Below are 27,714 nucleotides of genomic sequence, written 5' to 3' on the forward strand. Positions count from 1 at the left end.
TCCGGCAGGCCTGGGGCTGTTGACCTCTTGACCGAGGTCCAGCCCTGATCAGACTGGGTGCATGATGTGCTTTCTTTTAATCTGTTTTCCTCTGTTTGTTTTTAACTCTTCTTTTTAAAATTTATTTTCTGTAAGCCGCCTGGAGTCCTTCAAGATTGGGCAGCCTATAAATTTATTAAATCCAATCCAATCCAATCCAATTGAGCAAGGAACTCAGGCAGTATTCTTCTATTGATCCTATTTCCGGAAATACACATGATACTGTATTTCTAGTAGAATCTTTTCTCCACAGTTACAGCATTCTGAAAGCAAGCATATAACAGGTAGTCCTCAACCTATGACAATTGACCCCAGTATTTATGTGGCTAAGTGAGAAATTTGTTAAGTGAGGTTTGCCCCGTTTTACAATTTTTCTTGCTGCATTTGTTAAGTGAATCAGTGCAGATGGAGCCGAGGTGGCGCAGTGGTTAAATGCAGCACTGCAGGCTACTTCAGCTGACTGCAGTTCTGCAGTTCGGCTGTTCAAATCTCACCGGCTCAGGGTTGACTCAGCCTTCCATCCTTCCGAGGTGGGTGAAATGAGGACCCGGATTGTTGTTGGGGGCGATATGCTGACTCTGTAAACCGCTTAGAGGGGGCTAAAAGCCCTATGAAGCGGTATATAAGTCTAACTGCTATTGCTATTGCTATTGTTAAATTAGTAACACTGTTGTTAAGTGAATTTGGCTTCCCCGTTGTCTTTGCTTGTCAGAAGTTGGCAAAAGATGACCACATGAACCTGGGACACTGCAACTGTCATAAATATGAACCAGTTGCCAAGCATCCAAGTGTAAATCACACGCTGCAACGGTCGTGCGAATAATGGCCCTAGGTCACTTTTTTCACTGGCGTTGTGACTTTGAAAAGTCACTAAATGAATTGTTGTAAGTGGAGAATTGCCTCTATTAAGCATAATGCCAAATATTTTATGGACACTTGTTGAAAAACTATAAATCAGAAGTTAAGAGAAAATTTATTTTGATAATTGTTCTGACCCCCTCCTCCATCCAGTTATGAATGCCGAGACAAGCTTAACTGGAATGTACTTTATTAGCAAGAAACCAAAACCTCGGTGGCTGAAAGCCAAGCATAACAAACAGATAAGGACCTTGGCAGCAACTCAGACAAACCTTGGCAGCAATCCAGCCTGCCAAGGTAGTTACAAAACTTTCAGTCAATGCGTTGACTTTTGCAAGAGGGGCGTGTGCACAAGCAGTCCTTTTTATAGTCTGGAGAGGAGCCTAATGACCACCAACTGAGTGCAATTGCCTCCTGTACTTGCGCAACTGTTCCTGACGCCTATTAACTCTCCGGTGCCGGGCATCCAGGAACAACTCACTGCTGGCGTCTGGATCACACTCCCTTGTCTCCTCCCCACTGGTCCAAGGCTCAGGCGCCTCCTGGTGGCCAACCAGCCTCTCTGCGCCCTGCTCAGAGTTGGAACCCTGTCCAGGGTCCTCCACATCCTCCAGAGCCGACTCAGAGGGCCCCTCGCTGTCGGAGTCTGGTGGCAGCTCCAACGGCTCCTGCTGGGCCACAACAGGTAATTATGTAAATTTTGTCCAAAAGCTGTTTTAAAACCAACTGTGCTAATTAGAGAGCATTAGATGATCTATAGTTTAGTGTCTAATTCTCACTGGCATTCTTTAGCAAGCAAGAGCTTTTATTTTCCTTCTTCCATCCCATGCCTGCTTCTTCCAATTTCATACCTACATGAACATCCAAGTAATTGGTTTCTCAGTGAGACTTGTTTTAACTTCACTCTTTTAAGAGCACCACATTCAGTGCAGGAAAACGTTTTGAGGATAGTTGAAGACAGAATTCTCAATTTTGGATCTCCAGATGATCCAGAGGGACTGGCAGGTTGTGACTAATATCTGGACAACTAAAATTGGAAATTATTAGTTGAGGGAGATTTCTTTTTCTTAACATACCACCGCATAAGTAACTCTAGTAAAATATTTAATAAAATACGATTACTGAACAATGTAATAGTAGTGCTATTATTTATAGAAAAAGCCCATTTGAGTTATCCTTGAGTCTTCTGAGCATGCTAATTTGAATAAGCAAACTATGTCAAAAATAAGTTTATTTTAAAGGAGGTGAAAAAATCATCAGAATAGCAAACCCAAACAAATCTAGGATCAAGTTAGAATAGCAAGATAGCAAGTTGGAATTCTGATTAACTGAATGCAAGAAAACTGATTTTGGGTTTTCTATATTGTGTTTTACTATTTAAATAGTAGGTAAGATTGCTATTAAATTCAGCAATGGGAAAGGCAGAGTGATAGCATTGCTCTATTAAAAAAAACTATATGGGTGAAAATGAAACTTCCTTTGGAGCAACTGACAAATAATAGGTTAGTTATACATGAAGACTGATTTAGAGTCATTTTGATCAAAATTGTTACTTACAAAAGCATAACGCACTGACAGTGCAATTGCTTCAACAATTGTGTAGCAAAGGAAAGGAAGAACAAAAAAAATAGCAGGCCATTTTTCCCATCTCTCAAGACAAGGAAGCCCAGACTTTTTTTTAAAAAAGGGGATGCATTATTTTTTGCTAAGAGAGTCCAGAATGACTGGTACCAATTTTTTTCTCCGCTCCCCACACCAAATATCACCCTGGCCTCAAAACTAACCGTGACTACATCCCAGAGGTGGGTTTCTACCAGTTCGCACCAGTTCGGTAGAACCGGTTCGTCAAATCTACCGAACCGGTTAGAAGAGGTTTTACCAGAAAGCAGGCCACACCTACAGAAGAGGTTCCAAAAATTTTTGAAACCCACCACACACACACACACACACACACACACACACAGACTCACACAGAGAGAGAGAAAGACAAAGAAAGGAAGAAAGAAAAAAAGAAAAAAGAAAGAAAAAGTGAGAGAGAGATGAAAGAAAAAAGGAAAAAGGGACAGAGAGACAAAAGGAAGGAAAGGGAGAGAGAAAGAGAAAGAGAAAGAGAAAGAGAAAGAGAAAGAAAGAAAGAAAGAAAGAAAGAATGAAACAAAGAAAGAAAGAAAGAAAGAAAACACATGGCCGGCAAGCCACTCCCACCAGGTCACATGGGCGGCAAGCCACTCCCACAAAGGAGGCCACACCCACAGAGTAGGTTCGAAATTTTTTTGAAACCCACCACTGCTACATCCCATTAAAAGCAATGGAACATATATTTAAGTTGCATTGCCAATAAACTGCTCCCATTATTTGTATCGGATTGCGGTTATGACTTAACATTTCCACCCAAGAAGCCCTGATAGAAAGAAAGAGAAATAATCAATTGACACAGGAATGTTTCTTATTGGAAGTGTGCTTCCACCATTTTTATTGGAATTGCATGAACCCATTACTCACATTGGAACTTGATTTAGAGCAAGGGTTCACCTTTTAGGTTTCTCTCTGCTGTAACTCAAAACTTTTGAGTTGTACTTCATTTAAAAAGAGATTTTTTAAAAAGCTCCTATACACAAACGCTCAGTGCCTTTCCACAATGTGACCGCTTTACACTTGGCTTTTATGGCTGAGAACTTCTAGGTTAGAATACATGACTTCTTGCTGGCTCTGGTTAATGGGAAGTGAGGAGCAAATTGATCCCTGCCTCACAAGGTCCAGTTTTCCCATTCATCCTACAGATTTGTTTATAGGATCCAAGGAAAGGAGGGAAATGTTTTGAGCCAGGAACGGCTAACGACGATTCAAAGGAAGCATTGGAAGATGGTCAGTTGTGCAAAAGGGTTCTTTCTCCCGCAACGATTTCACTCCTCTCCTTTGTTCCTCCTAGATATGGTTATCCACGCTTCTTCCTTGGGTGATGTAACCAGCTCATACTTCGTGTCAATGACTTGGCCTTCCACAGGTTGAAGGTGGAGCTTCCTCACAATCACGCTCAGGAGAACCGTAGCAACTGTACAGGCAAACCTAGCCGTGGCAAAAAAGATCAGCCAAATCATTGGAATTCACAGTTAAAAGAAACAGAAAGATACCCATGGAAGGAACCCACGTCTTGCTGTCAGAGGCATGTGAATCCTTCCTAAAAGAAATCTCTGATAGATCAGTCACCCTTTGGGCACTGTGGAATGAGAGGCTAAGGAAGAAGGGGTGGGTGGTTTTCAGAGGTGGGTTCCTACCAGTTCGCACCTATTCGGTAGAACCGGTTCGTCAAATCTACCGAACCGGTTAGAAGAGGTTCCACCAGTGGACCCGGAAAGCAGGCCACACCTACAGAAGAGGTTCCCAAAATGTTTTGAAACCCACCACTGGTCCTTGGATATGATTATTCTACACTATCATGCTCCTATTTATAAAACTCAGTGCCTCTGTGAAAGGTAAGGGTGACTCCTGCGTTTGTGGTGCAATCAGAACGTTGTGTGTGTTGAAGTTGTTTTAATGCAAACCAAAGATGCCTTTTAAAAAACAAGTTTACATCCTATTCTTATGCATGCCAGTGCTGTGTGTGAGGTAATTTAAGGTGGTTCTGACAAGTGTCGTCGGCACCTTCATATCCGGTCACATGGGCGGCAAGCCACTCCCATCCGGTCACATGGGCGGCAAGCCACTCCCACAAAGGAGGCCACACCCACAGAGTAGGTTCGAACGATTTTTGAAACCCACCACTGGTGTTTTTTTTACTCATTTGGGAGATTTTCCTCCTGCCACAACCACCTCTGGATCAGTGGTGGGATTCAGCCGGTTCGCACCTATTCGGGAGAACCAGTTGGTAACTTTCTAAGTAGTTCAGAGAACCAATTGTTGGAAGAAATCTCCTTTTGTTTTTCCCCCACTTTGCAGGGCTAATCCTGTAAGGAAGGCAGGAAGGAAACATTCTGGTGTTGTTTCTAGCCTCATCTTTATTGGCCTGCTTACAGAAACTGCCTCTCCAGTTAACCCTTATTACCATTGTAACAGCTAAGGCGAAGTGCCCATCGACTTGAGCGACATTGACTTGGCCACGCCCACATGATCACATGACCACCGAGCACCACCTACCCAGATGGTCATTTGGGCAGAGAACCGGTTGTTAGATTATTTGAATCCCACCACTGCTCTGGATGCTTTTCTAGAAGATCTCCAAGATTCCTTCCAACCCTATTATTCTGCGTTCTATCTTCTAAGTCAGTGTTTTTCAACCTTGGCAACTTGAAGATGTCTGGACTTCAACTCCCAGAATTCCCCAGCCAGCATTCGCTGGCTGGGGAATTCTGGGAATTGGAGTCCAGACAATCTTCAAGTTGCCAAGGTTGAAAAACACTGTTCTAAGAACATAAGAGGCTTTTTACAGATCCCAGAATAGCTACGAGAAGAAGAGAGTATTGCTTTTTCTCCCCTCCATTTACAGCACATCACCTCCTCCCTCCCACCTTTTTTTAAAAAGAATATATATATATTAATTTTCTCTCACCTCAGTTCAGGGCATTCCTGAGTTCCTGAAAAACCCAGGAGGGAGAAGTTTTTTATAGCAGCTTCATCGCCGAATCTACCTGGATCAAATCTATCGAAAAAAGAAAAGAAAGAGATCAAAAGCCACCCACGCCTTTTAAACGGAGCTACGAGAAATGTGGATTGGCAATTAAGAAGCCCGTCGGCAGAGAATACCCACGGCCGCCTGCATCCACCCAGTGTACATTTTCTGATTTGGCACAAATTGGGTGAGAGACAGAGCCTTTATCTCTTTCCCCTTTTCCTCCCTCTCTGCTGCTTGTACCAGGCCGCCTCCATTTTTTTTCTCAATCCAGCTGGCCTGCAAGCGAATGTCTGCTCAGCGGCGGATGATTCATTAGAAAGAAAAGCATGTTTCGCTGTTGGGAAGGAGGGGGGGGGGCAAACAAGCCATTATTCAGCCTCGCCAAAAACTAACAGTAGGGTTTTCGTAATGAAAGGACGGACGAAGCCATCAAAAGGAGGCTTTCTTTATTTACTTTCACATAACTCCACCCCCCCCACACACCCAATATTTATTAAAATCTGTGCTGTAGCACATGTGTGTTTTTCATTAACTTGATATTTCATTGGGCAATAAACCTTCTATTGTCCAACCCGCTGGTTGGACCTCATCATGTTCGCTTTAAAAGGCCAACCATATTCCGCAGGGGAATAGCAACGCCTGGAAAGCTGTTTTGTTTGATGTGCCCCTTAATTTGTTTTAATTAGCAGAGTTAAAAGAGTTGGATTGTGTCGGAAAATGGCAGTGCCTGCCTGATGCTCGTATAGCTGTTTTGCGGAAGGAGGTGGCAATCAGAACTCATCTCCTACCCCCCCCCCTCTCCCAAATGTCTTTGATGTGGAACGAAGAATGTATTTGCACAGTTTCCAGAGCCAGATTATTATTATTATTATTTTAAAGCTGTTTGGTTAATTTTATTTCAATCAATTATATGGTATTTTCCCCATGGATTCGAAATCAATGTCTTCATTTCAGCTCCCCAGTCCTGCCTCTACTTGGCAGAATGAGATTAAAGGTTGCCATTTGGAGGCATTGCAGTGTTTTCTTCTAGCCTGTGGAATTCAAATTTTGAGGCCAAAATTATTCTTCTGTGGCCTTATCTGGAAATAATGATGTAAAGCTTCTGACTGGTGCTCTCCATAGCAATAGCAATAGCAATAGCAATAGCAGTTAGACTTATATACCGCTTCATAGGGCTTTCAGCCCTCTCTAAGCGGTTTACAGAGTCAGCATATCGCCCCCACAGTCTGGGTCCTCATTTCACCCACCTCGGAAGGATGGAAGGCTGAGTTAACCTTGAGCCGGTGAGATTTGAACCGCCGAACTGCCGAACTAGCAGTCAGCTGAAGTGGCCTGCAGTACTGCACTCTACCCACTGCGCCACCTCGGCTCCATCCTTGTAAACTGCAATGTCAATATTTTCTAAAATTGACCAATGTACCATAAAATCAGGAACCTCTTAAAAATCTTGCTGAGAAAATAATGCATCTGGATAATTCTACTTTTTTTAATCTGCTGGGTTTTTTTTTTTGTACATGCACTTTGTTGTTTTTGGAATCAGACATGAAATTCTACACCTACATTTTAAATGGAGGAGCCCAGAAACAGTGTGTCAGAGGTGGGTTCCTACCAGTTTGCACCTATTCGGTAGAACCGGTTCGTCAAATCTACCGAACCAGTTAGAAGAGGTTCCACCAGTGGACCCGGAAAGCAGGCCACACCTACAGAAGAGGCTCCAAACTTTTTTGAAACCCACCACTGCCACACACACACACACACACACATATACACACAGAGACAGACAGACTGACAGAGAGAGAGAGAGAGAGAGAGAGAGAGAGAAAGAGAAAGAGAAAGAAAGGAAGAAATAAAGAAAGAAAAAAGAAAGAAAAAGAGTGAGAGAGAGATGAAAGAAAAAATTAAAAAAGGGACAGAGACAAAAGGAAGGAGAGAGAGAGAGAGAAAAGAAAGAAAGGAAGGAAGGAAGGAAGGAAGGAAGGAAGGAAGGAAGGAAGGAAGGAAGGAAGGAAGGAAGGAAACACATGGCCGGCAAGCCACTCCCACCAGGTCACATGACCGGCAAGCCACTCCCACAAAGGAGGCCACACCCACAGAGTAGGTTCCCAAAAAGTTTGAAACCCACCACTGCAGTGTGTCATGATATAGGTCCACTATTCATATAGTACCAAGAGGCAGAATTTAGCAGGGAAAAGTGAATTTACATTAAGAAACATTATAATCTTAAGTTTTCTGTGTTCCATACTTGTAGGGAAACGGCCAGACTGAGCTGTCCTGCAAGACCACACCGAGTGCATATAAGACAAGAGTCTGTAAGAGAATGTTAAAAGCATCATATTAGCCCATGCACAATAGTATTATCACATTACATACACAAGCTAGTAGTCTATTATGTGTATGTGTATGTGTATGTATATGTATATGTATATGTTGTATTTGTGCTGATAAATAAATAAAGGGAGACTAGTATAGATCTATTTCAAGCTATTTAGCTCTCATCAGCTAGCCATACCCTTAACTGGGATTCGAGCCTGGGCTGTATTACATATTAGGCAGTTGTGTTAACCACTAAGCCACAAGGTTCTCCTCCTTTATCAGCTGAGCCAGGGAAATAGGTATGTATTTAGTATCACAACCCCTAGTATGCCCAGATATGGGAGGAAGTCTACTGCTTCCATTCTCCATCTATCGGCTCGTCACAAGAGACCATCCAGACAGAAACCCAATATTTTTACTGTTGACTTTGTTACATTTGTGTTGTATTTGTGCTGATAAATAAATAAAGGGAGACTAGTATAGATCTATTTCAAGCTATTTAGCTCTCATCAGCTAGCCATACCCTTAACTGGGATTCGAACCTGGGCTGTATTACGTATTAGGCAGTTGTGTTAACCACTAAGCCACAAGGTTCTCCTCCTTTATCAGCTGAGCCAGGGAAATAGGTATGCATTTAGTGTCACAATCCCTGTGGTATGCCCAAATGGTTGTGACACAGTCACTAACGCCTCTCTTAAAAAAAAAAATAAAGTAACATTTTGTCTTTGCATATTTTCTCTTTCTCGGAAGCCTCCCGATTAAAATGGAAGTTTAACTAAAACTGAAGATCAGAGCACCTGGCTACCAATCCTACCTCCTTAGGAATCAGATGCTGATCAACTCTCCCTTCCAGCTCCTGAAACCGGGCAGCAATGGGGGTTAGTTTTGCTATCCTCACCGTCTCGTTCAAAACTTGCCGGCAATACCTGCAAAACACAACATTTCCAAGGTTTTCAGTTGATTAGAAGAGAAAAGAAAAAGAATCCTAAAACACACACACACACACATTGCTACAACTTCCAGAAGCCACATTCAAACAAGAATCAGATGAATGAACATTAATCCAGTCACATACAGCTTGGGTTAAAATAATCAGTTCTTGGATGAATTACACGTAACTTGGCTAGACTTTATTCTGTTTCTTGAAGCTCAAATGGATGCCTGTTATTTATTTATTATTTATTAATAGCAATAGCAATAGCAATAGCAGTTAGACTTATATACCGCTTCATAGGGCTTTCAGCCCTCTCTAAGCGGTTTACAGAGTCAGCATATCGCCCCCAACAACAATCCGGGTCCTCATTTTACCCACCTCGGAAGGATGGAAGGCTGAGTCAACCTTGAGCCGGTGAGATTTGAACCGCTGAACTGCTGATAGCAGTCAGCTGAAGTGGCCTGCACTCTACCCACTGGGCCACCTCGGCTCCTATAATAAAATTTATAGGTTGCCCATTCCCGGAAGACTCCGGGCGGCTTACAAAAAGAAGAGGAAAGAAATAATAAAAATAAAAATACAGATTTAAAATCACAAACACATGCATACGTTCTGATCGGGGCTGGACCTCAACAGTGAGGTCAACAGCCCCAGGCCTGCCGGAATAGCCAGGTTTTAACAGCTTTTCTGAAGGCCATGAGAGTGGGTAAGGTCCGGATCTCTGGGGGTAGCTCATTCCAAAGGGTCGGAGCAGCCACAGAGAAGGCTCTCCTCCGGGGAGCCGCCAGCCGACATTGTCTGGCTGACGGCATCCGAAGGAGGCCCACCCTGTGGGATCTCACCGGCCGCTGGGAGGAATGTGGCAGTAGGCGGTCTCGCAGGTACGCTGGCCCTAAGTCATGTAGGGCTTTAAAGGTAATGACCAACACCTTGAATTGCGTCCGGAGACCAATAGGTAGCCAGTGCAGCTCGCGGAGGATAGGTGTAACGTGGGTGTACCTCGGTACACCCAATATCGCTTGCGCGGCTGCATTCTGGACTAGCTGCAGTCTCCAAACTCATGGGCCATTTAGATCTCAACACCCCTTTTAAAACAGTTTTCCTCTGTTTTAAAATGTTTAGCGTAGTTTTACAAATAAAGGAAACCCAAAATTGGGGGGTGGGGGAGGGGAATATCCCAGAAAATCCCAGCCTCTCATGAATGTGCCTTGGCCTCACCCATTTTGCATCACTGCTCTGCCTATTGTTGCCCTCAAACACCCCATTAAGTATTGCCCCATCCGCTGGGTACAGGATATAAGATACAGGTAGTCCTCAATTTATAACAGTACATTCAGTGACTCTTCAAAGTTACAATGGCACTGAAAAAGTGACTTATGACCGTTTTTCACGGTTGGAACCTTTGCAGCCCTCCCATGATCACGTGATCAAAATTCAGATGCTTGGCAACTGGCTCGTACTTATGACCATTGCTGTAGCCCAAGGCCATGTGATCCACCTTTTGCAACCTTCTGAGAAGCAAGATCAATGGGGATGCCAGATTCACTTAACAGCCAGGTTACTAACTTATCAACTGCAGAGATTCGCTTAACGACTGTGGCAGGAAAGGTCGTAAAATGGGGCAAAACTCTCTTAATAAGTGTCTCACTTAACAACAGAAATGTTGGGCTCAATTGTTGTCATAAATTGAGGACTACTTTATATACGGGAATGGAATGGGTTGGTTAGCTCACATGGCAAACTCTTATCTTAAGTTAGTTGAGTTAGTTAGTTAGTTTATTAGTTTTGTACGCCGCCCACTCCCAAAGGACTCCGGGCGGCTTACAATAAAAAGGGAAGGGGGATAAATAAGACAATACAACAATTTAAACAATTTAGTTAAGCACATTAGCAATATAATACCCTACTAGGGTTCAAGTGGATTTTAAAAAGTGGTGAGAAATTGATAGGGCAAGAAGAAGGGAAACAAAGAGTCCTCCCCTTCTCTTGTTAAGTGATCAGGAGTATGAACATTTGCTGACACTAAAAAACGAGGGTGAGAAGGAAGGGAGGGAGTGTATCGGGAGAGAGGAGTGGTAGAGGGGGAGGGGAAGTAGGGTAGAGGGGAATGATGGAGGGAAGATGGAAAGTTGGAGGGGGGCGAAAGAAAGGGTGTATGGAGGGTCGAAGAGGTACATTGGGTTTCTATTTTGGGGGGTATTATTGACAAGAGGAATGGCTGTGTTTATTGTTTAATGTTATATGGCCCCGGTTCTGCACAGTATATACGTGACTGTACGAAAATGAAAATGGAAAATAAAAACACAATTAGTAAAAACGAGTATAAAAACAGACCCACACCTAAGTTGTTCAATTTTGACGGGTGTAACCGGGCCCTTCCCAAGAACCTGATCCAACTCCTTATAGAGCTTTTGCTGAACTTCTTTTGAGGTGGTTAACAAATAGACAGCCCACGTACACACTAATGGAAGAAGAAGAAAAAAGAGAGAGATGCATCAGAGGATAAAGGTCTTTCGGTGGTCAACACATATATACAATTCACGGTTCATGTACTGAAATTAGGAAAAAGGCAACCCCCACTGAGTAACTCAATAGAAAGCTGAGGCCAGATGAAGCAGTCCGTAGGAAGAAGTAAGTATTAGGTGGCCTGTGAGAAAATGAACACACATGGGTTATTAAACCATTTAAAGGCTGAGCAGACTTTTGGCGTAATTTACGGTTTAACAATCGGAGAACCTTTTGTGAAGTGTACAATCTGTGCCCTAGTTATTATTTTAGCCATCATTACCTTCGCTCTCTAAAACAAGGTTTTTAATTATCCCCACATAAAGAGGCTTGAAAGACAATGGCTTGACTAAAGCTAGCCAGTGAGTTTAAGAGTCAAGACCTCTAATTCATAATTTCAGATATACTCAAGCACGCAAACAACTATTCCCCCATCCTCCATCCTTTTATCTCCCGCGTTTATTTATTCCAAACTCTTCTATACCTACACAAACCGCTCACACACACACCCCATCCAAATGTTCCATGCGCTGGCAGCACCTCCTTTGGCACCACTTAATGGGCTCTCTCCTTCACTTAATGTTTTCTAATTAAAAGCTAAAGTTTCACTGGAAGCTTTCATGCTGCAATGCAAAACACGAGCCTCTGGCATAAGCTTTGTTCATCAGGCCCTGGCAAGCTTTTTAAGAAAGTAAGCATAGTGGGAGGCAATATAATGTCACCTGCGCTCTGAAATAGCAATAGCAATAGCAATAGCAATAGCAGTAGACTTATATACCGCTTCATAGGCCTTTCAGGCCTCTCTAAGCGGTTTACAGAGAGTCAGCATATTGCCCCCAACAATCTGGGTCCTCATTTTACCCACCTCGGAAGGATGGAAGGCTGAGTCAACCCTGAGCCGGTGAGATTTGAACCGCTGACCTGCTGATCTAGTAGTAGCCTGCAGTGCTGCATTTAACCACTTTAATAGTCCTACTAGCACAGATATTTTTGGTAATGAAACATCTGCAAAAGAAGAACTGTAAAGAAACCATCCTCTGCTACCAAATGTGATGTTCCCGTGGTTCGTCCATGAGGCCAATGTGGAGAAAAGACAGAACACGGTCTTTCTCGGGATAGAGCGACCCAGATTGGGGGTCTGAGAGCCCCTTTTATTGAGATAGGACAAAGGCAGGAGGAGCAATCAGCATGTGATTTAAGACAGCCTGTAAAAGTACAATTTCTAATCTACTGCTCAGGGAAGTTCTGTCTATATATGGTCAAATCCTGGGCGTCATTGGTAGGGCACATCTCAGGATGTTATGTTATGAACTATCAGGATGTTATGGAGTTTTAGGAGTTTGTTTTCTCCTGTGTGGTTCAGCGTGGCTCTGCGTGCCCTGGTATGAACTGGGCCATGGGTGACCCACACCTACACAAGGAACTATATTACAACAAAGAACCAAGCTCAGAGAATATCTAGGACCCCTCATTTCAACCCCGAGCTACAAATATTCTCACTCATTAGTGACTGGACATTGTCTAGTACTAGGGAGCATCTGCCAGGGTATTTTGGATAATGACATGGCCACTAAATGGGATTTCTGTATATTCTTTTCATTTTATTCTCAAATATCAGCCACTTCAAAATGAAGGTTATAGAGTTATTTTAAAGTATATCATAATCAGCCAGGAAGGCAATTGCCTTAAAATATGAGGAAACCCATATAATGCTATTTTTCAGATCTGCCTCTAACGTAACCCCAAGAATTCAGACAAGCACATCTCACGACCAAGCAAAAGGAGACAAAGACCTGTTCTGACCCCGCCTCGTTCCACACCAAAACACACTCCGAGCCAGAGATAAAATTACACCATTTAATTAACAGACAAACAGGTCCTTGGCAGCAACCCAGCACAGACTAGCTCGGGCAGCAATAAGCACAGATAAGGCTTGGCAGCAATCCAGCCTGCCGAGCTCATACAAAGGTCTCTGACATTCGATCCTGTGTTGACTTCAGCAAAGAGGGGCGTGTGCATAAGTAGCTTTTTATAGTCTGGAGAGGAGCCTAATGACCACCAGCTGAGCGCAATTACCTCCTGTAATTGCGTAATTGTTCCTGACGCCTAGTAGCTCTTCGATGGCGTGCATCCAGGAACAACTCACTGCTGGCTTCTGGATCACTCTCCCTTGTCTCCTCCCCACTGGTCCAAGGCTCAGGTGCCTCCTGGTGGCCAACCATCCTCTCTGCGCCCTGCTCGGAGTCGGAACCCTGTCCAGGGTCCTCCACATCCTCCAGAGCCGACTCATAGGGCCCCTCGCTGTCGGAGTCTGGTGGCAGCTCCAACGGCACCTGCTGGACCACAACAAGACCTATTCTCCCCCGGGGGAGGGATATATATTAGGCTTGATGAGATATGTTAGATTTTAGCGTAATTTGATCCCACATGTATACTGTTTTTTTTTCTTATATTTTCATTACTATTATTATTACTATTTTTTTCTTTAAAACTAGGATATGTTAAGCATATTGACACGTAGCGGAAATACACCAATGAGAGGAGGAGTAAGGGAGAAGAAAGATGGGAAGAGAAGGATAGGAGAGAGGGTAAGGGGTGAAGATGAGAAGGATAAGGAGGAGTGGATTGTAGAGAGAGGAACAGTAGAAAGGGAGGAGAAGTAGAGTAGGAAAGGATGATGGAGGGAAGATAGAAAGTTGGAGAGAGGTAGAAGAAAGAGGTGTATGGAGAGCAGAAGAGCTAATAATGGGTTTTTATTTTTCTGGGCATTGTTGACAAGAGGAATTGATGTAATTATTATTTAATACTATATGATACGGGCTATGTATAGTATACATGTGAGTGTGTGTTATGAAAATGGAAATAAAAAATATTCAAGATAAAAAAAAGACCTATTCTCCCTATATCCTGAAATATTTGGTTTATCCTGGAATACTGAGATTTTGCTTCTCCCAATCCCAATTTGCCAAGACTTTTGTTACCATTTTATTTATTCTACATGATGAGGAATTAGAATAAAAAATGTCAAGATATATATCATTTATAAGGTTATTTCAGGCATAAGCCCTAGTTCCCTCCACTTGCCGTATTTTAATTTTTCGTGTCCAAAAAAGAAAACAGTGTGAACATTATAAAGGCCTGGCGCCTCTCAAAAGGAAACAAACTTAAATCACATTATTTATAGGATTATGGAATAGCAAGCGCTGTAACAACATTTTCATAGGATTCCCCCCCTCCCCCAATGATTTGCACTATGCTCTTTTATATACTTACATTTTGCAGTGATTATGGATCCTGCCAGAGAGAAGATCATAGTGTCCTCCAAAATCTAGAACATGGAGTTTCACGAGGGAAGGAAAAAAGACAGTGAGAGTTAGTGCCAAACCTAATATTGGGAAATTTAATCAAGCATTTTATATATGTCAAAGTAGGACTTCTCAGAAAAAAAAGATTTGATCCAGCCTTTCCTTCTATAGGCTCAAACCTAATTGTTCCACCTCCATATACAATTGCAATAATTATATGCGTTTTTCAGATATAAATATCACTGTATTTAATGGGGCATTATTTGAAAGGCTATTGCTTTAGACACCAAAGATACCAAGAGCCGAGGTGGCGCAGTAGTTAGGGTGCAGTACTGCAGGCCACTTCAGCTGACTGTTATCTGCAGTTCAGCGGTTCTAATCTCACCGGCTCAAGGTTGACTCAGCCTTCCATCCTTCTGAGGTGGGTGAAATGAGGACCCAGACTGTGGGGGCGATATGCTGACTCTGTAAACCGCTTAGAGAGGGCTGAGAGCCCTATGAAGCGGTATATAAGTCTAACTGCTATTGTTATTGCTATCAGAGAATGTGTGTGAATGGCAATAGCTCCACTCTTCACCACCAGATGTGGACCTCTATAATTTTCGCCAAGGCAATACAGCCTCTATAAAAGCAACAGATATCCAGTACGTTGGTGGACCACTCATGAGATTGCCATGGTGTATCTGCCAGATTTAACACTTCAGATATGCCAGATATTATATCGACTATCCAACTATTCTGCCAATGAAGATTTTCTCATAAGCATTGCACCCTAATTCATCATTTCCTTAGTTTACAGCCTTGTCCCATCAAAAATTAAAAAAAAATCACTCTTGTTCTAGATCTGGTAGAAAGAATTTCCTGCCCTTTTGGAATTAGCTAAAATAATACAGCTTCTCTCATTTTAACAACCCTATCCAGGTCACCTTAACAGTTAAGTGCATACCATAATATATTACTGTATTTTTATTTTTATTTTAAAAAGCTAAAGGTCCAAAAAAGCCACACACATTAGATTCTAGCAAGGAAAAAAAAAAGTATTCGAATGAGATACAATGGAGGCTATTATATTAATCAAACACTACCAATACATAATTAGCAGCTGATCTAGAGGGAACTGCATTAATAGTTGATTACACCAAAGATGCAGATACCTGCTTGTCACTCAGATTCCCCTGTAGTAAAGAATCTATGAAGATGTGTCGGCTGAAGCTTTTTCTTTGTCGTTCTTTTATGACTTTCTTCAAGACCAGCTCCATTTCCATCAGGGCTGCAAGCATGAAGAATAATGAGATTTATTTCCTAGCTAGCACAGTGGGGTCTCCTAGAAACACATCATATCATGTCAGGCAGCTGGTCTTTGGTTTCCGAAGGCTGCTTCCCTCGTGGTGGATGAAAAATGATTTGAAACACATTTATTTTCATCACAGCCCTATCCATTGGCTCCACAGATATCTATCTGTATGCACGTGGAAGTATGAATGGAGAAACAAAATGTCATCTGTCAGCCTCCGGCAATTACAGAAAATTTATACCACAAACAGGTATTACACAGTGTTGAAGGAGGGGTAGATGGGACTGATTTATTATAATATCTTACTTTTGGAAAAATAACAAATAATGCTCATGGTGTATGTATGTATGTATCAGTGGTGGGTTTCAAAAAAATTTCGAACCTACTCTGTGGGTGTGGCCTCCTTTGTGGGAGTGGCTTGCCAGTCATGTGACCTGGTAGGAGTGGCTTGCCAGCCATGTGTTTTCTCTCTCTCTCTCTTTCCTTCCTTTTGTCTCTCTATCCCTTTTTCCTTTTTTTCTTTCATCTCTCTCTCACTTTTTCTTTCTTTTTTCTTTTTTTATTTCTTTCTTTCTTCCTTTCTTTCTCTTTCTCTCTCTGTGTGAGTCTGTGTGTGTGTGTGTTTGTGTGTGTGTCAGTGGTGGGTTTCAAAAATTTTGGGAACCTCTTCTATACGTGTGGCCTGCTTTCCGGGTCCACTGGTGGAACCTCTTCTAACCAGTTCGGTAGATTTGACGAACCGGTTCTACTGAATAAGTGCGAACTGGTAGGAACCCATCTCTGGTATGTATGTATGTATGTATGTATGTATGTATGTATGTATACATACATACATACATACATGCTAAATATAACAGTAGCCCTTCTGAAACATTCAATAAAACATGAGGCTATGCAGAAATGTTCAATTATAGCACCTTGCCAGGAATATGTGTCAAATAGATAGAAAACAAAACTCACCATCTTCATACTGCTTTTTTCTGGTCGTGCTTTTATCAAGAGAACCATCTAAGAAACCCTTTCCAATTTCTGCCCAGATCTGAAATAGAAATAATTAATAATAATCTTTCTTAGTTTGTTGTTAAGCATTTATTTCAGTTTTACCAGAATATTAAATATGGGTTTCTGTAGTAAAGTAAGGCTGATGCTAAAAGGGAAGTGATTAATAACTGCCTCACTTAACAACATAAATTTTGGGTTCAATTGTGGTCATAAATCAAGGATTACCTGTTCTTTTTTTTATATAAGTTTTTATTTTAAACACATCAACACATCAACAAAAACAAACACATGACTTAAAACAACATAGGAACAAGAAGTTCCATCATATATCATACAGCAGTTCCGTATCTGCTTCTTTGCAGTGAGTGTTTTTCCTCCTATACATTTCTATCTTGCATTCATAGTCCCCTTATTCGTTATCCATTTTTATGTATTATTCTATATTTATTTATACTTAGCTATTTATAACCAAATATCGTTTACCTATATTGTGCTTTATATTCTTACTATTGTTTATTCTCTTACATACAATTATAGGTATACATTCACACAGTTATTCTTTTTCTTTGCCATTCTTATACGTTTGTTATTCCATTTAAAAGGTTATAATATACAGTTTGGGTTGCTTTGTTTACCATCCCTAGCGCCTGTTGTAACACCACCTTATTTTCTATTTCTTTTCTTTTCTCCCTCCCTTCCTTCTCTTACTTCCTTCCTTCCTCCTCTCTTTACCTCTTTCTTCTTCCCTTACCCCTCCTCCACCCTTCCTCTTCCTTTCCTACTATCTCTCCTTCTCTTTCTCTCCCTTCCACCCACCTCTCCTTACCTCTTTCTTCTTCCCTTACCTCTCCTCCACTCTTCCTCTTCCTTTCCTACTATCTCCCCTTCTCTTTCTCTCCCTTCCACCCTCCTCTCTTTTCCCTTCCTTCTTCCCTCCCTTCTCTACTTCCTTCCTTCCTTCCTCCTCTCCTTCCCCTTCTTTCTTCCCTTATCTCTCCCCTACTCCTACCCTCTCTCTTCCCCTTCCTACCCTCTCTCCTTCTCTTTTTCTCCCTTCCTCCCTCCTCTCCTTACCTCTTTCTTCTTCCCTTACCTCTCCTCCACTCTTCCTCTTCCTTTCCTACTATCTCCCCTTCTCTTTCTCTCCCTTCCTCCCTCCTCTCCTTTCCCTTCCTTCTTCCCTCCCTTCTCTACTTCCTTCCTCCTCTCCTCTCCTCTCCTCTCCTTCCTTCTTCCCTCCCTTTCTTTTTCTGTTGTTATAGGTGAAGGACTACCTGTTCTTTGATGGATTCATAGGCTGTCTATTCTGTTAATTACAAGAACAAAGGGACTTCCTCACACACGTACAGTACTGATTCCAATTTTTAGAAAGTATCTAGATGAGTTTCAAAATACTATAGGACAATTAAATATATTAATTATAAGTATTTTAGATATTACATTTAAAGTCTAAGATGAAACTGAAGATATACCAAAGTATAGAGCAGGCTGATTTAGAAAGAAGGTAGTGAAATTGCACATTGTCTAGCATTTTAGTTTTAGATGAAGGCTTGTTTTTGTTTTTACTCGCACTTAAATCTGCACTTGGTTTGCCCTGAGGGATCAGACTTTAAGAAAATATTTCCCAGCTCAGTGGATTAAGGATCCTCATTGAGAAGTGCTTAATGCAGATATTCCACTACAAGCCAGCTATGCAGCAATGGCCCACAAATCAGGCTATCTAAGCCTCTTTTAAGAATTGAAATCTAAATTTCCCTTAAGCTGAACTGCTAGCTGCAGTTCGGCGGTTCAAATCTCACTGGCTCAAGGTTGACTCAGCCTTCCATCCTTCCAAGGTGGGTAAAATGAGGACCCAGACTGTGGGGGCGATATGCTGACTCTGTAAACCGCTTAGAGAGGGCTGAAAGCCCTATGAAGCGGTATATAAGTCTAACTGCTATTGCTATTGCTATGTACATTCCATGTTGGTTTTCTTGGCAACAATATAGAAATGATTTTCCATTTTTTAAAAATTCCTCAGCCTAGTCTGCAGCCTGGGAATTTCCTTGTGGTTTCCACCCAAGGCCCAATTCAGCTTAGATTTTTCAGCAAAGGTCAGCTAAGTAGTGTTACCCACTTATTCAATAACTGAAGGAGATTAGCCCGTAATTAATTAATTTGGGATTGAGGGAAAAGTCCTATAAATCTTATTAATAAATCATTGTTTAAAGACGGTTATAAAGTTATAATATTGTGTGGGCATGGAGAGGAGAGGTGAGATAATTAGTAAATAACCTTTAGTGAGAGCCGAGGTGGTGCAGTGGTTAGGGTGCAGTACTGCGGGCCACTTCAGCTGACTGTTATCTGCAGTTCGGCGGTTCTAATCTCACCGGCTCAAGGTTGACTCAGCCTCCCATCCTTCCGAGGTGGGTGAAATGAGGACCCAGACTGTGGGGGTGATATGCTGACTCTGTAAACCACTTAGAGAGGGCTGAAAGCCCTATGAAGCGGTATATAAGTCTAGCTGCTATTGCTATTGCTATAGTTAACTACAATAATAACAATGAAATGTTAATGGACAATATTTAATGATACATACAGGTGTGTTACGGGGCGGGGGGGATGCTCAGATATCCTACTTAACCGAATTAATTTTAGAACATGTCATAAAGGTGTAATGGTATTGGAGATCTATTGAAATTGCAAATGAACGCCAGTAGGTGGTTGTGTCTTCTAATATAAATGATTCTAGATAAAAACATGTTTAAACAATGGTAACCAAATGAGAATTATGGTACAGGGATAGTAAAATATTCTTTTCTTTCTTGATTTAAAATGTACAACGTGATTTGAATGAAGTATATGTAAGGACTGTGGAAGAAACGCACAGAATATATAGAGCCGAGGTGGCGCAGTGGTTAGGGTGCAGTACTGCAGGCCACTTCAGCTGACTGTTATCTGCAGTTCGGCGGTTCAAATCTCACCGGCTCAAGATTGACTCATCCTTCCATCCTTCCGAGGTGGGTGAAATGAGGACCCAGATTGTTGTTGGGGGCAATATGCTGACTCTGTAAACCGCTTAGAGAGGGCTGAAAGCCCTATGAAGCGGTATGTAAGTCTAACTGCTATTGCTATTGCTATATGCTGACTCTGTAAACCGCTTAGAGAGGGCTGAAAGCCCTATGAAGCGGTATATAAGTCTAACTGCTATTGCTATATTTGTAACCAATCGATACGCTTTCAATAAGATGTAACGAAAGATGATTTTTTTTATTTTTCTTTCTGTTTAATTAAAACAATAAAAAAGAATCTCAACAAAAAAATAATAACTGAAGGAGATTAGCAAAGCCATGTCTTTGAGTCCATGCCTTTCTACGCACAGCTAGGTGATTTCTCTCCCTGTGGAAGAAAATGGAACGGAAGAGAACATTCCTGCCTCTTTTTGGCAGACTTACCACATCATGGTTCCTACGAAATCGGATGACTTCCTGGTCATCTTCAAACCGGCTGCCCATAGCAGTCTGTGTAACAGCCTTCATTGCAAAACCTAACATATGCTGACTGAGAGGCACATGTTGAGACTCCGGGAAGGTCAGCCATTTTGTTAGCAATTCTTCCGACAGCTTAAACAAAAGAAATAGACGTGTCAATCTATTTATCCCCACACGTTGCTATAAAATTAAATATTATTACATGCCCCTGTTGAACAGAAAAGGAGGCCTATGCCTTTAAAACTAGTCTGATGACATCCATCTTTACTCATGATGCCTGTTTAGCATTGAGCATACTGTTATAATATCTCCCATCTAGTGGTGCTTTGGGAAAGAGGCAATGGTTCTTAAGGCATGCAGAGAGCATCTGTGCAATTACGGAACTCTAGTTATTGTACTAGACCAGTGTTTCTCAACCTTGGCAACTTGAAGATGTCTGGACTTCAACTCCCAGAATTCCCCAGCCAGCGAATGCTGGCTGGGGAATTCTGGGAGTTGAAGTCCGGACATCTTCAAGTTGCCAAGGTTGAGAAACACTGTACTAGACATAGCTGGATGTTTGATCTGTTGGATCAAAATGATGAGGGGCATGGAGATGTTTCCTCCAAGAAATAACTGGAAATGCCAACTGCGGAGGTTCTGAATCTTTGAGATACCACAACTTATAAAAATGAACTTGGTGACCTTAGGGGACTGGGGTGGGCACAGCCAGAGTGGGTGTGGCCAATTCAACATCACTCCTGTCGGGGGCGCCTGTGGTGGCCCGAGCGCTCTTGCCAGCAAAAACAGGCTCCAGAGCTCCATTTTTGGCTGTGACTGCCTCCTGCAACACTCCCATAGCCACCCGTGGCCCTCCCAAGCTGTTTTCACTGGCAGAGGCCCCGCAGGCTGGTCCTTCACTGTTTCCAGGGGTGGCCCCACAGGCCAGATCTAAGCACACCATGGGCTGAATCCAGCCCCCGGGCCTTGAGTTTGATACCCCTGATGTAGATATTAAACAGGACAGGGGAGAGCATCAAGCCCATCAATGAGAGGCTGTGGGTGCATCTTAAGAGCCGAGGTGGCCAGTGGTTAGGATGCAGGCCACTTCAGTTGACTGTTATCTGCAGTTCAGCGGTTCTAATCTCACAGGCTCAAGGTTGACTCAGCCTTCCATCCTTCCGAGGTGGGTGAAATGAGGACCCGGATTGTTGTTGGGGCGATATGCTGACTCTGTAAACCGCTTAGAGAGGGCTGAAAGCCCTATGAAGAGGTATATAAGTCTAACTGCTATTGCTATTCTCTTTCCCTAACAACACTGACTGAAACTAACCACTGAGTAAGAAGGTGAATCACTGCAGCACGGTGCCATCTACTCCTAACCTCCATAGCCAGTTCAGAAAACACTGTGGTCAATACAGTGGCGGGTTTCAAAAATTGTTCAAACCTACTCTGTGGGTGTGGCCTCCTTTGTGGGAGTGGCTTGCCACCCATGTGACCGGATATGAAGATGCCGACGACACTTGCCAGAACCACTTTAGATTACCTCCCACACAGCACTGGCATGCATAAGAATATGATGTAAACTTGTTTTTTAAAAGGCATCTTTGGTTTGCGTTAAAACAACTTCAACACACGCAATGTTCTGATTGCACCACAAACGCAGTAGTCATCCTTACCTTTCACAGAGGCACTGAGTTTGATAAATAGGAGCATGATAGTGTAGAATAATCATATCCAAGGACCAGTGGTGGGTTTCAAAAAAGTTTGGAACCTCTTCTGTAGGTGTGGCCTGCTTTCCGGGTCCACTGATGGAACCTCTTCTAACCGGTTCGGTAGATTTGATGAACCGGTTCTACCGAATAGGTGTGAACTGGTAGGAACCCACCTCTGGGTCAATAGTATTGGAAGCCACTAAGAGGTCAGTACACATCTCCATTTCTGCTCTGCCAAGGGTCATGAGAGTAACCTGCACTGCTCTATGCCATGCCTTGATATGAAACCCAACTGGCACAAGTCTAGATATACTATTTATTTTCAAAAAATTAAATTTTAAGTGACAAGACTGTGAAGGTTTTCAAATTACAACTTCTCACAATGAGCTTGTGCAAGGGAATTAAGGCAAAATCCAATTTTTCAACAGCACTCTGTTTGCCTGTGCAATCCTGATCATGTTTAAAACATGTTTAATATTAATAGTAGTAGGGTCATGGATGCAATCCCAAAACATCTAAAGCAGTGTTTCTCAACCTTGGCCACTTGAAGATGTCCGGACTTCAATTCCCAGAATTCCCCAGCCAGCATTCGCTGGCTGGGGAATTCTGGGAGTTGAAGTCCGATCATCTTCAAGTGGCCAAGGTTGAGAAACACTGATCTAAAGCATTAATTGCATACCACTGTCATTGAGAAAATCATCACCAGTCATTTGCAAAATGCAGCTTTACTTGGAACAGTTTACATCCCAATGACACCGTTAACGCCATCACACATCTGCCTTTCGCAGATCCTTGGGAAGGATTTGATAAGTGAAAAATAAAAAAGCTAAATCCAGTCTAAACATCTGTTTGATTGTGTGGCCATCCATAATATTAAATGTATATACCAACCGACTCTCAGCATCTCTGGATGATTCGCAACAAAAATTATAGCATAATAAATATGACATAAAAATAAATAAAAAGCCAATTGTTTTTAGTTTGGAAAATGTAAGTGCTGCTAAAATCCATGGTGTGACAGAGATTTGGGTGTGTGGTATGTGTAAAACAGTAGCAGCCATCTTCCTTCAAGTTTTAATTTAACATGTCTTGAAAACACAGGAAAAATATAAAATGGAAATGCAGAGATAAGATTTAATACTGGGGAGTCACTTCTGAGAAAACTGGATGCTTACACAAGATAAACAACTTTCAAAAACAGGAAAACATCTGATTCTGCTCCACACATCATCGCCTTTTTTACAGGGATTATTCTGAATCATTTATCACCACCACCCCCAATACACCTGAGAAAAACTCAGATGAAGCTATTCACCTTTTGGATGACAGGAAAATTACTCGGCAGCAACTTGGTGACACCATTTTCATACAGTTTTTTCCTCAAGCAGCTCTCAGCCATGTCTCCACCCAGGCCAGACTGATACTGCAACAAGGACTTTAACATGGTTTCAAAGGGGTCCGCTGAAAGAGAGAGTGAAAATGCAATCAGTCCCTTCAACCAGGCTCTAAAGAATTTCCCCCCTCTTTTGGTTCTCATGGTTCCCAGCCATGGCTGAATGCTGGAAAGGAGGAGGTTAGGAAACATTGCTCTAAATCTGTCAAATTGGTTCAGAGGCTTACAGTTAGTGACATGGGTAGTGTTCTGACCCTGTCCTCCGTCCAGTAACGAATGCCGAGACAAGCTTAAATGGAATGTACTTTAATAGCAAGACCACAATCTCGGTGGCTGAAAGCCAAGCAAACAGATAAGGACCTTGGCAGCAAGTCAGACAAACCTTGGCAGCAATGCCAAGTTAGTTACGTTCTCTTTAGTCAATGCGTTGACTTCTGCAAGAGGGGCATGTGCACAAGCAGTCGTTTTATAGTCTGGAGAGGAGCCTAATGACCACCAGCTGAGCGCAATTACCTCCTGTAATTGCGTAATTGTTCCTGATGGCCTAGTAGCTCTTTGATGGCGTGCATTCAGGAACAACTCACTGCTGGCTTCTGGATCACTCTCCCTTGTCTCCTCCCTACTGGTCCAAGGCTCAGGTGCCTCCTGGTGGCTCAGGTGCCTCCTGGTGGCCAACCAGCCTCTCTGTGCCCTGCTCGGAGTCGGAACCCTGTCCAGGGTCCTCCACATCCTCCAGGGCCGACTCATAGGGCCCCTCGCTGTCGGAGTCTGGTGGCAGCTCCAACGGCTCCTGCTGGGCCACAACAGGTGGGTGCTAAGTATTGGTAATTAAAATATCGATTTTTCTTCAAAAGCAATAACACAAGAAGATGCAGAACTCTATACCCATATCTTTGTTCCTGAATATTGTCCACATCTCCAAATAACCATTTTTTGTCAAGTCACACACGCTTACAGCTTCTTCTAATCCCTCTGCAGAAAGGGAGAAGTACAATTTGAGTAAGAAAGTGAGTGCCTGATCACGAACTGAAAGCCTCAAGCAATGTAGAACTTAGTCTCTCCCGTAAGAATCAAGTAAGAACTTGGCAAGACCCACAGAAGTTCATTTTTATTTTAATAACCCTATCCCTTGCTTCAATGACATAATGTTAACTTTTGCCAGATCGCTAAGGGATTTTTCCTTAAAGTATGATTTTCATCCATACTGAACAAAACAGAAGTCCAATCAGAGCTTCATGCCAACTGGACCAGCTCCAGGTTATAGTGATTATGTAGCTCACTTTGCCTGCTGACAATCTTTGCCCGGTACTATCAGATGCTCAGAGATTCTCAACCATCTGTTGTCCAAGGAAATTTGCAAAAATGCTCCAAGTTTATAAAGCTGGTGATAATATGTCTCTCACGAGAAGCAGTGGTAGAGAAGTTTAACCACAGGTTAAACCTCTCTTCTAAGGGACACGGTGGCTCAGTGGCTAAGATGCTGAGCTTGTCGATCAGAAAAGGTCGGCGGTTCGAATCCCTAGTGCCACATAAACAGTGAGCCCCCATTACTTGTCCCAGCTTCTGTTAACCTAGCAGTTCGACAGCATGTAAAAATGCAAGTAGAAAAATAGGGACCACCTTTGGTGGGAAGCAGTGATGGGATTCAGCCAGTTCGCACCTATTCAGGAGAACCGGTTGGTAACTTTCTAAGCAGTTCGGAGAACCGGTTGTTGGAAGAAATCTCCTTTTTTCCCACTTCACAGGGCTAATCCTGTAAGGAAGGCAGGAAGGAAACATTCTGGTGTTGTTTCTAGCCTCATCTTTATTGCCCTGCTTACAGAAACTGCCTCTCCGGTTAACCCTTATTACCATTGTAACAGCTAAGGCGAAGCGCCCATCGACCTGAGTGACATTGACTTGGCCACGCCCACATGATCACATGACCACCAAGCCCCATCTACCCAGTTGGTCATTAGGGCAGAGAACTGGTTGGTAAATTATTTGAATCCCACCACTGGTGGGAAGGTAACAGCGTTCTGTGTACCTTCGGCAATTAGTCATGCTGGCCACATGACCATGGAGATGTCTTTGGACAGCGTGGCTCTTCGGCTTTGAAATGGAGATCAGCACCGCACCCCTGGAGTAGGGAACAACTAGCACATATGTGGGAGGGGAACTTTTACCTTTATCTTAAACCTCTCTTCTGAGGATCACAGAGGTTGAAAACCACCAGTGGACGTATCAAAAGGCACACATGGTCTCAGGCGGGCCTTAAGTTTCAGTCCTTTATTATCTCTTACTAAAAGAAAAGATTTTCACAGAGCCGAAATACAAACCTGGGCAGAAATATCTATAATGGAATGTGGTAGATAATCTTGGGGGAATGAAGGAAAGAGATGCTGGCTAGGGAACAATCCAGTGGCGGGTTTCAAAAAAATTTGGAACCTACTCTGTGGGTGTGGCCTCCTTTGTGGGAGTGGCTTGCCAGCCATGTGATCTGGTGGGAATGGCTGGCCGGCCATGTGTCTTTCTTTCTTTCTTTCTTTCTTTCTTTCTTTCTTTCTTTCTTTCTTTCTTTCTTTCTTTCTTTCTCTCTCTCTCTCTCTCTCTCTCTCTCCTTCCTTTTGTCTCTCTGTCCCTTTTTCCTTTTTTTCTTTCATCTCTCTTTTTCTTTCTTTTTTCTTTATTTAGTTCTTCCTTTCTCTTTCTCTCTCTCTCTCTGTGTCAGTCTGTCTTTCTCTCTGTGTGTTTGTGTATGTGTGTGTTTGTGTGGCAGTGGTGGGTTTCAAAATTTTTTGGAGCCTCTTCTGTAGGTGTGGCCTGCTTTCCGGGTCCAACTGATGGAACCTCTTCTAACCGGTTCGGTAGATTTTGACGAACCGGTTCTACCGAATAGGTGCGAACTGGTAGGAACCCACCTCTGGAACAATCAGACAAGAGAGGGAAGACCTTGTTGGCTGTGGCTTAACAGTCAAGAGGAAGAAACTTTGAAAGGATCGCCCTAATTAATCAGCCAGCTAAAAGTGGCAGCAAGAAGTTTGTACCTTCAGATTTGCAAGATTCTGTTAATGCGTAGCCTTAAAAATAAAATAGATTTAGCTCACCAAGTTGCGTTTCCTCTCTGGTTTACGCAGAAGACCTGACAATGATACCCTGAATGTTTCAGAGACACCGGCAGCTCACAGCTTGGGACACTGCATTAATAATGGTCGCATACAAGCTATTTCGAAATGTATGCGCAATCGCACTGTATATATTTGGAAGAAATGCTTGAGTTTCCTACCGCGTTAATTACAGGGTATGTGATGCTAATCCTAATGAATTTAAAGGCATTCTTATTTTAACCGAGAACAAATTACGTTACACTAAATTACAACAAAGTGTTACTGCATCCAGAATTAGAAGAATCCAAAAGGGGCCATTGTGTGTGACCCAGCTCTGCCTTATCAAATATTCTGGTCTATCATCCACAGAGGTGGGTTCCTACCAGTTCGCACCTATTCGGTAGAACCGGTTCGTCAAATCTACCGAACCGGTTAGAAGAGGTTCCACCAGTGGACCCGGAAAGCAGGCCACACCTACAGAAGAGGTTCCAAACTTTTTTGAAACCCACCACTGGTCCTTGGATAGGATTATTCTACACTATCATGTTCCTATTTATAAAACTCAGTGCCTCTGTGAAAGGTAAGGATGACTACTGCGTTTGTGGTGCAATCAGAACATTGCGTGTGTTGAAGTTGTTTTAACGCAAACCAAAGATGCCTTTTAAAAAACAAGTTGGCATCATATTCTTATGCATGCCAGTGCTGTGTGTGAGGTAATTTAAGGTGGTTCTGACAAGTGTCGTCGGCATCTTCATATCCGGTCACATGGGTGGCAAGCCACTCCCACCCGGTCACATGGGTGGCAAGCCACTCCCATAAAGGAGGCCACACCCACAGAGTAGGTTCGAACAATTTTTGAAACCCACCACTGATCATCCACCATTATTACTCAACATAGTATCTATTTAACAGAATACCTTGCAATCATAATCTTGTCGATTTCCCCCCCTCTGAATATCTTTGGAAGAGAGGGACAAAATCAAGGCCGTCTGATAAAGCTCCTGATGAAAAGGATTGACAAAAACAGTTTACTGAATCACCTACTGCACAAGTGTAAGCAAGGCATAGTAGTCAAAGTACTAAAATAGGAATAGGAAGACTTGGGTTCAAGTCCACTTTCAACCATGGGATCTTACTGGGCCAATTGCTCTTTCTCACAGGGCTATTATTGTGGCAATAAAATGAAAAGAGATTTGCATGTAAACCAGTGGT

At 42.6% G+C, this 27,714-nt stretch overlaps 1 protein-coding gene across 1 annotated transcript in view; it reads right to left on the bottom strand.

Moving 5' to 3' along the window:
- Positions 1-3,375: 3,375 nt before the first annotated feature.
- Positions 3,376-27,714, bottom strand: part of CYP20A1 (cytochrome P450 family 20 subfamily A member 1) — a 40,160-nt gene continuing 15,821 nt past the window's right edge. Inside the window, exons 4-13 of the mRNA XM_087707010.1 lie at positions 23,339-23,484; positions 20,294-20,461; positions 16,818-16,896; positions 15,718-15,833; positions 14,532-14,586; positions 11,094-11,214; positions 8,634-8,745; positions 7,749-7,813; positions 5,444-5,533; positions 3,376-3,963 (exon numbers count right to left, since the gene is read on the bottom strand). Coding sequence (XP_087563136.1) covers positions 3,801-3,963; positions 5,444-5,533; positions 7,749-7,813; positions 8,634-8,745; positions 11,094-11,214; positions 14,532-14,586; positions 15,718-15,833; positions 16,818-16,896; positions 20,294-20,461; positions 23,339-23,484 — 1,115 coding nt within the window. The 3' untranslated portion in view covers positions 3,376-3,800. The remainder of the gene's footprint in view (positions 3,964-5,443; positions 5,534-7,748; positions 7,814-8,633; positions 8,746-11,093; positions 11,215-14,531; positions 14,587-15,717; positions 15,834-16,817; positions 16,897-20,293; positions 20,462-23,338; positions 23,485-27,714) is intronic.

Source organism: Thamnophis sirtalis, unplaced genomic scaffold (assembly GCF_051295495.1).
Source record: "Thamnophis sirtalis isolate CommonGarterSnake01/CBP01778 unplaced genomic scaffold, rThaSir2_p1.2 scaffold_1, whole genome shotgun sequence".
Taxonomy (NCBI): Eukaryota; Metazoa; Chordata; class Lepidosauria; order Squamata; family Natricidae; genus Thamnophis; species Thamnophis sirtalis.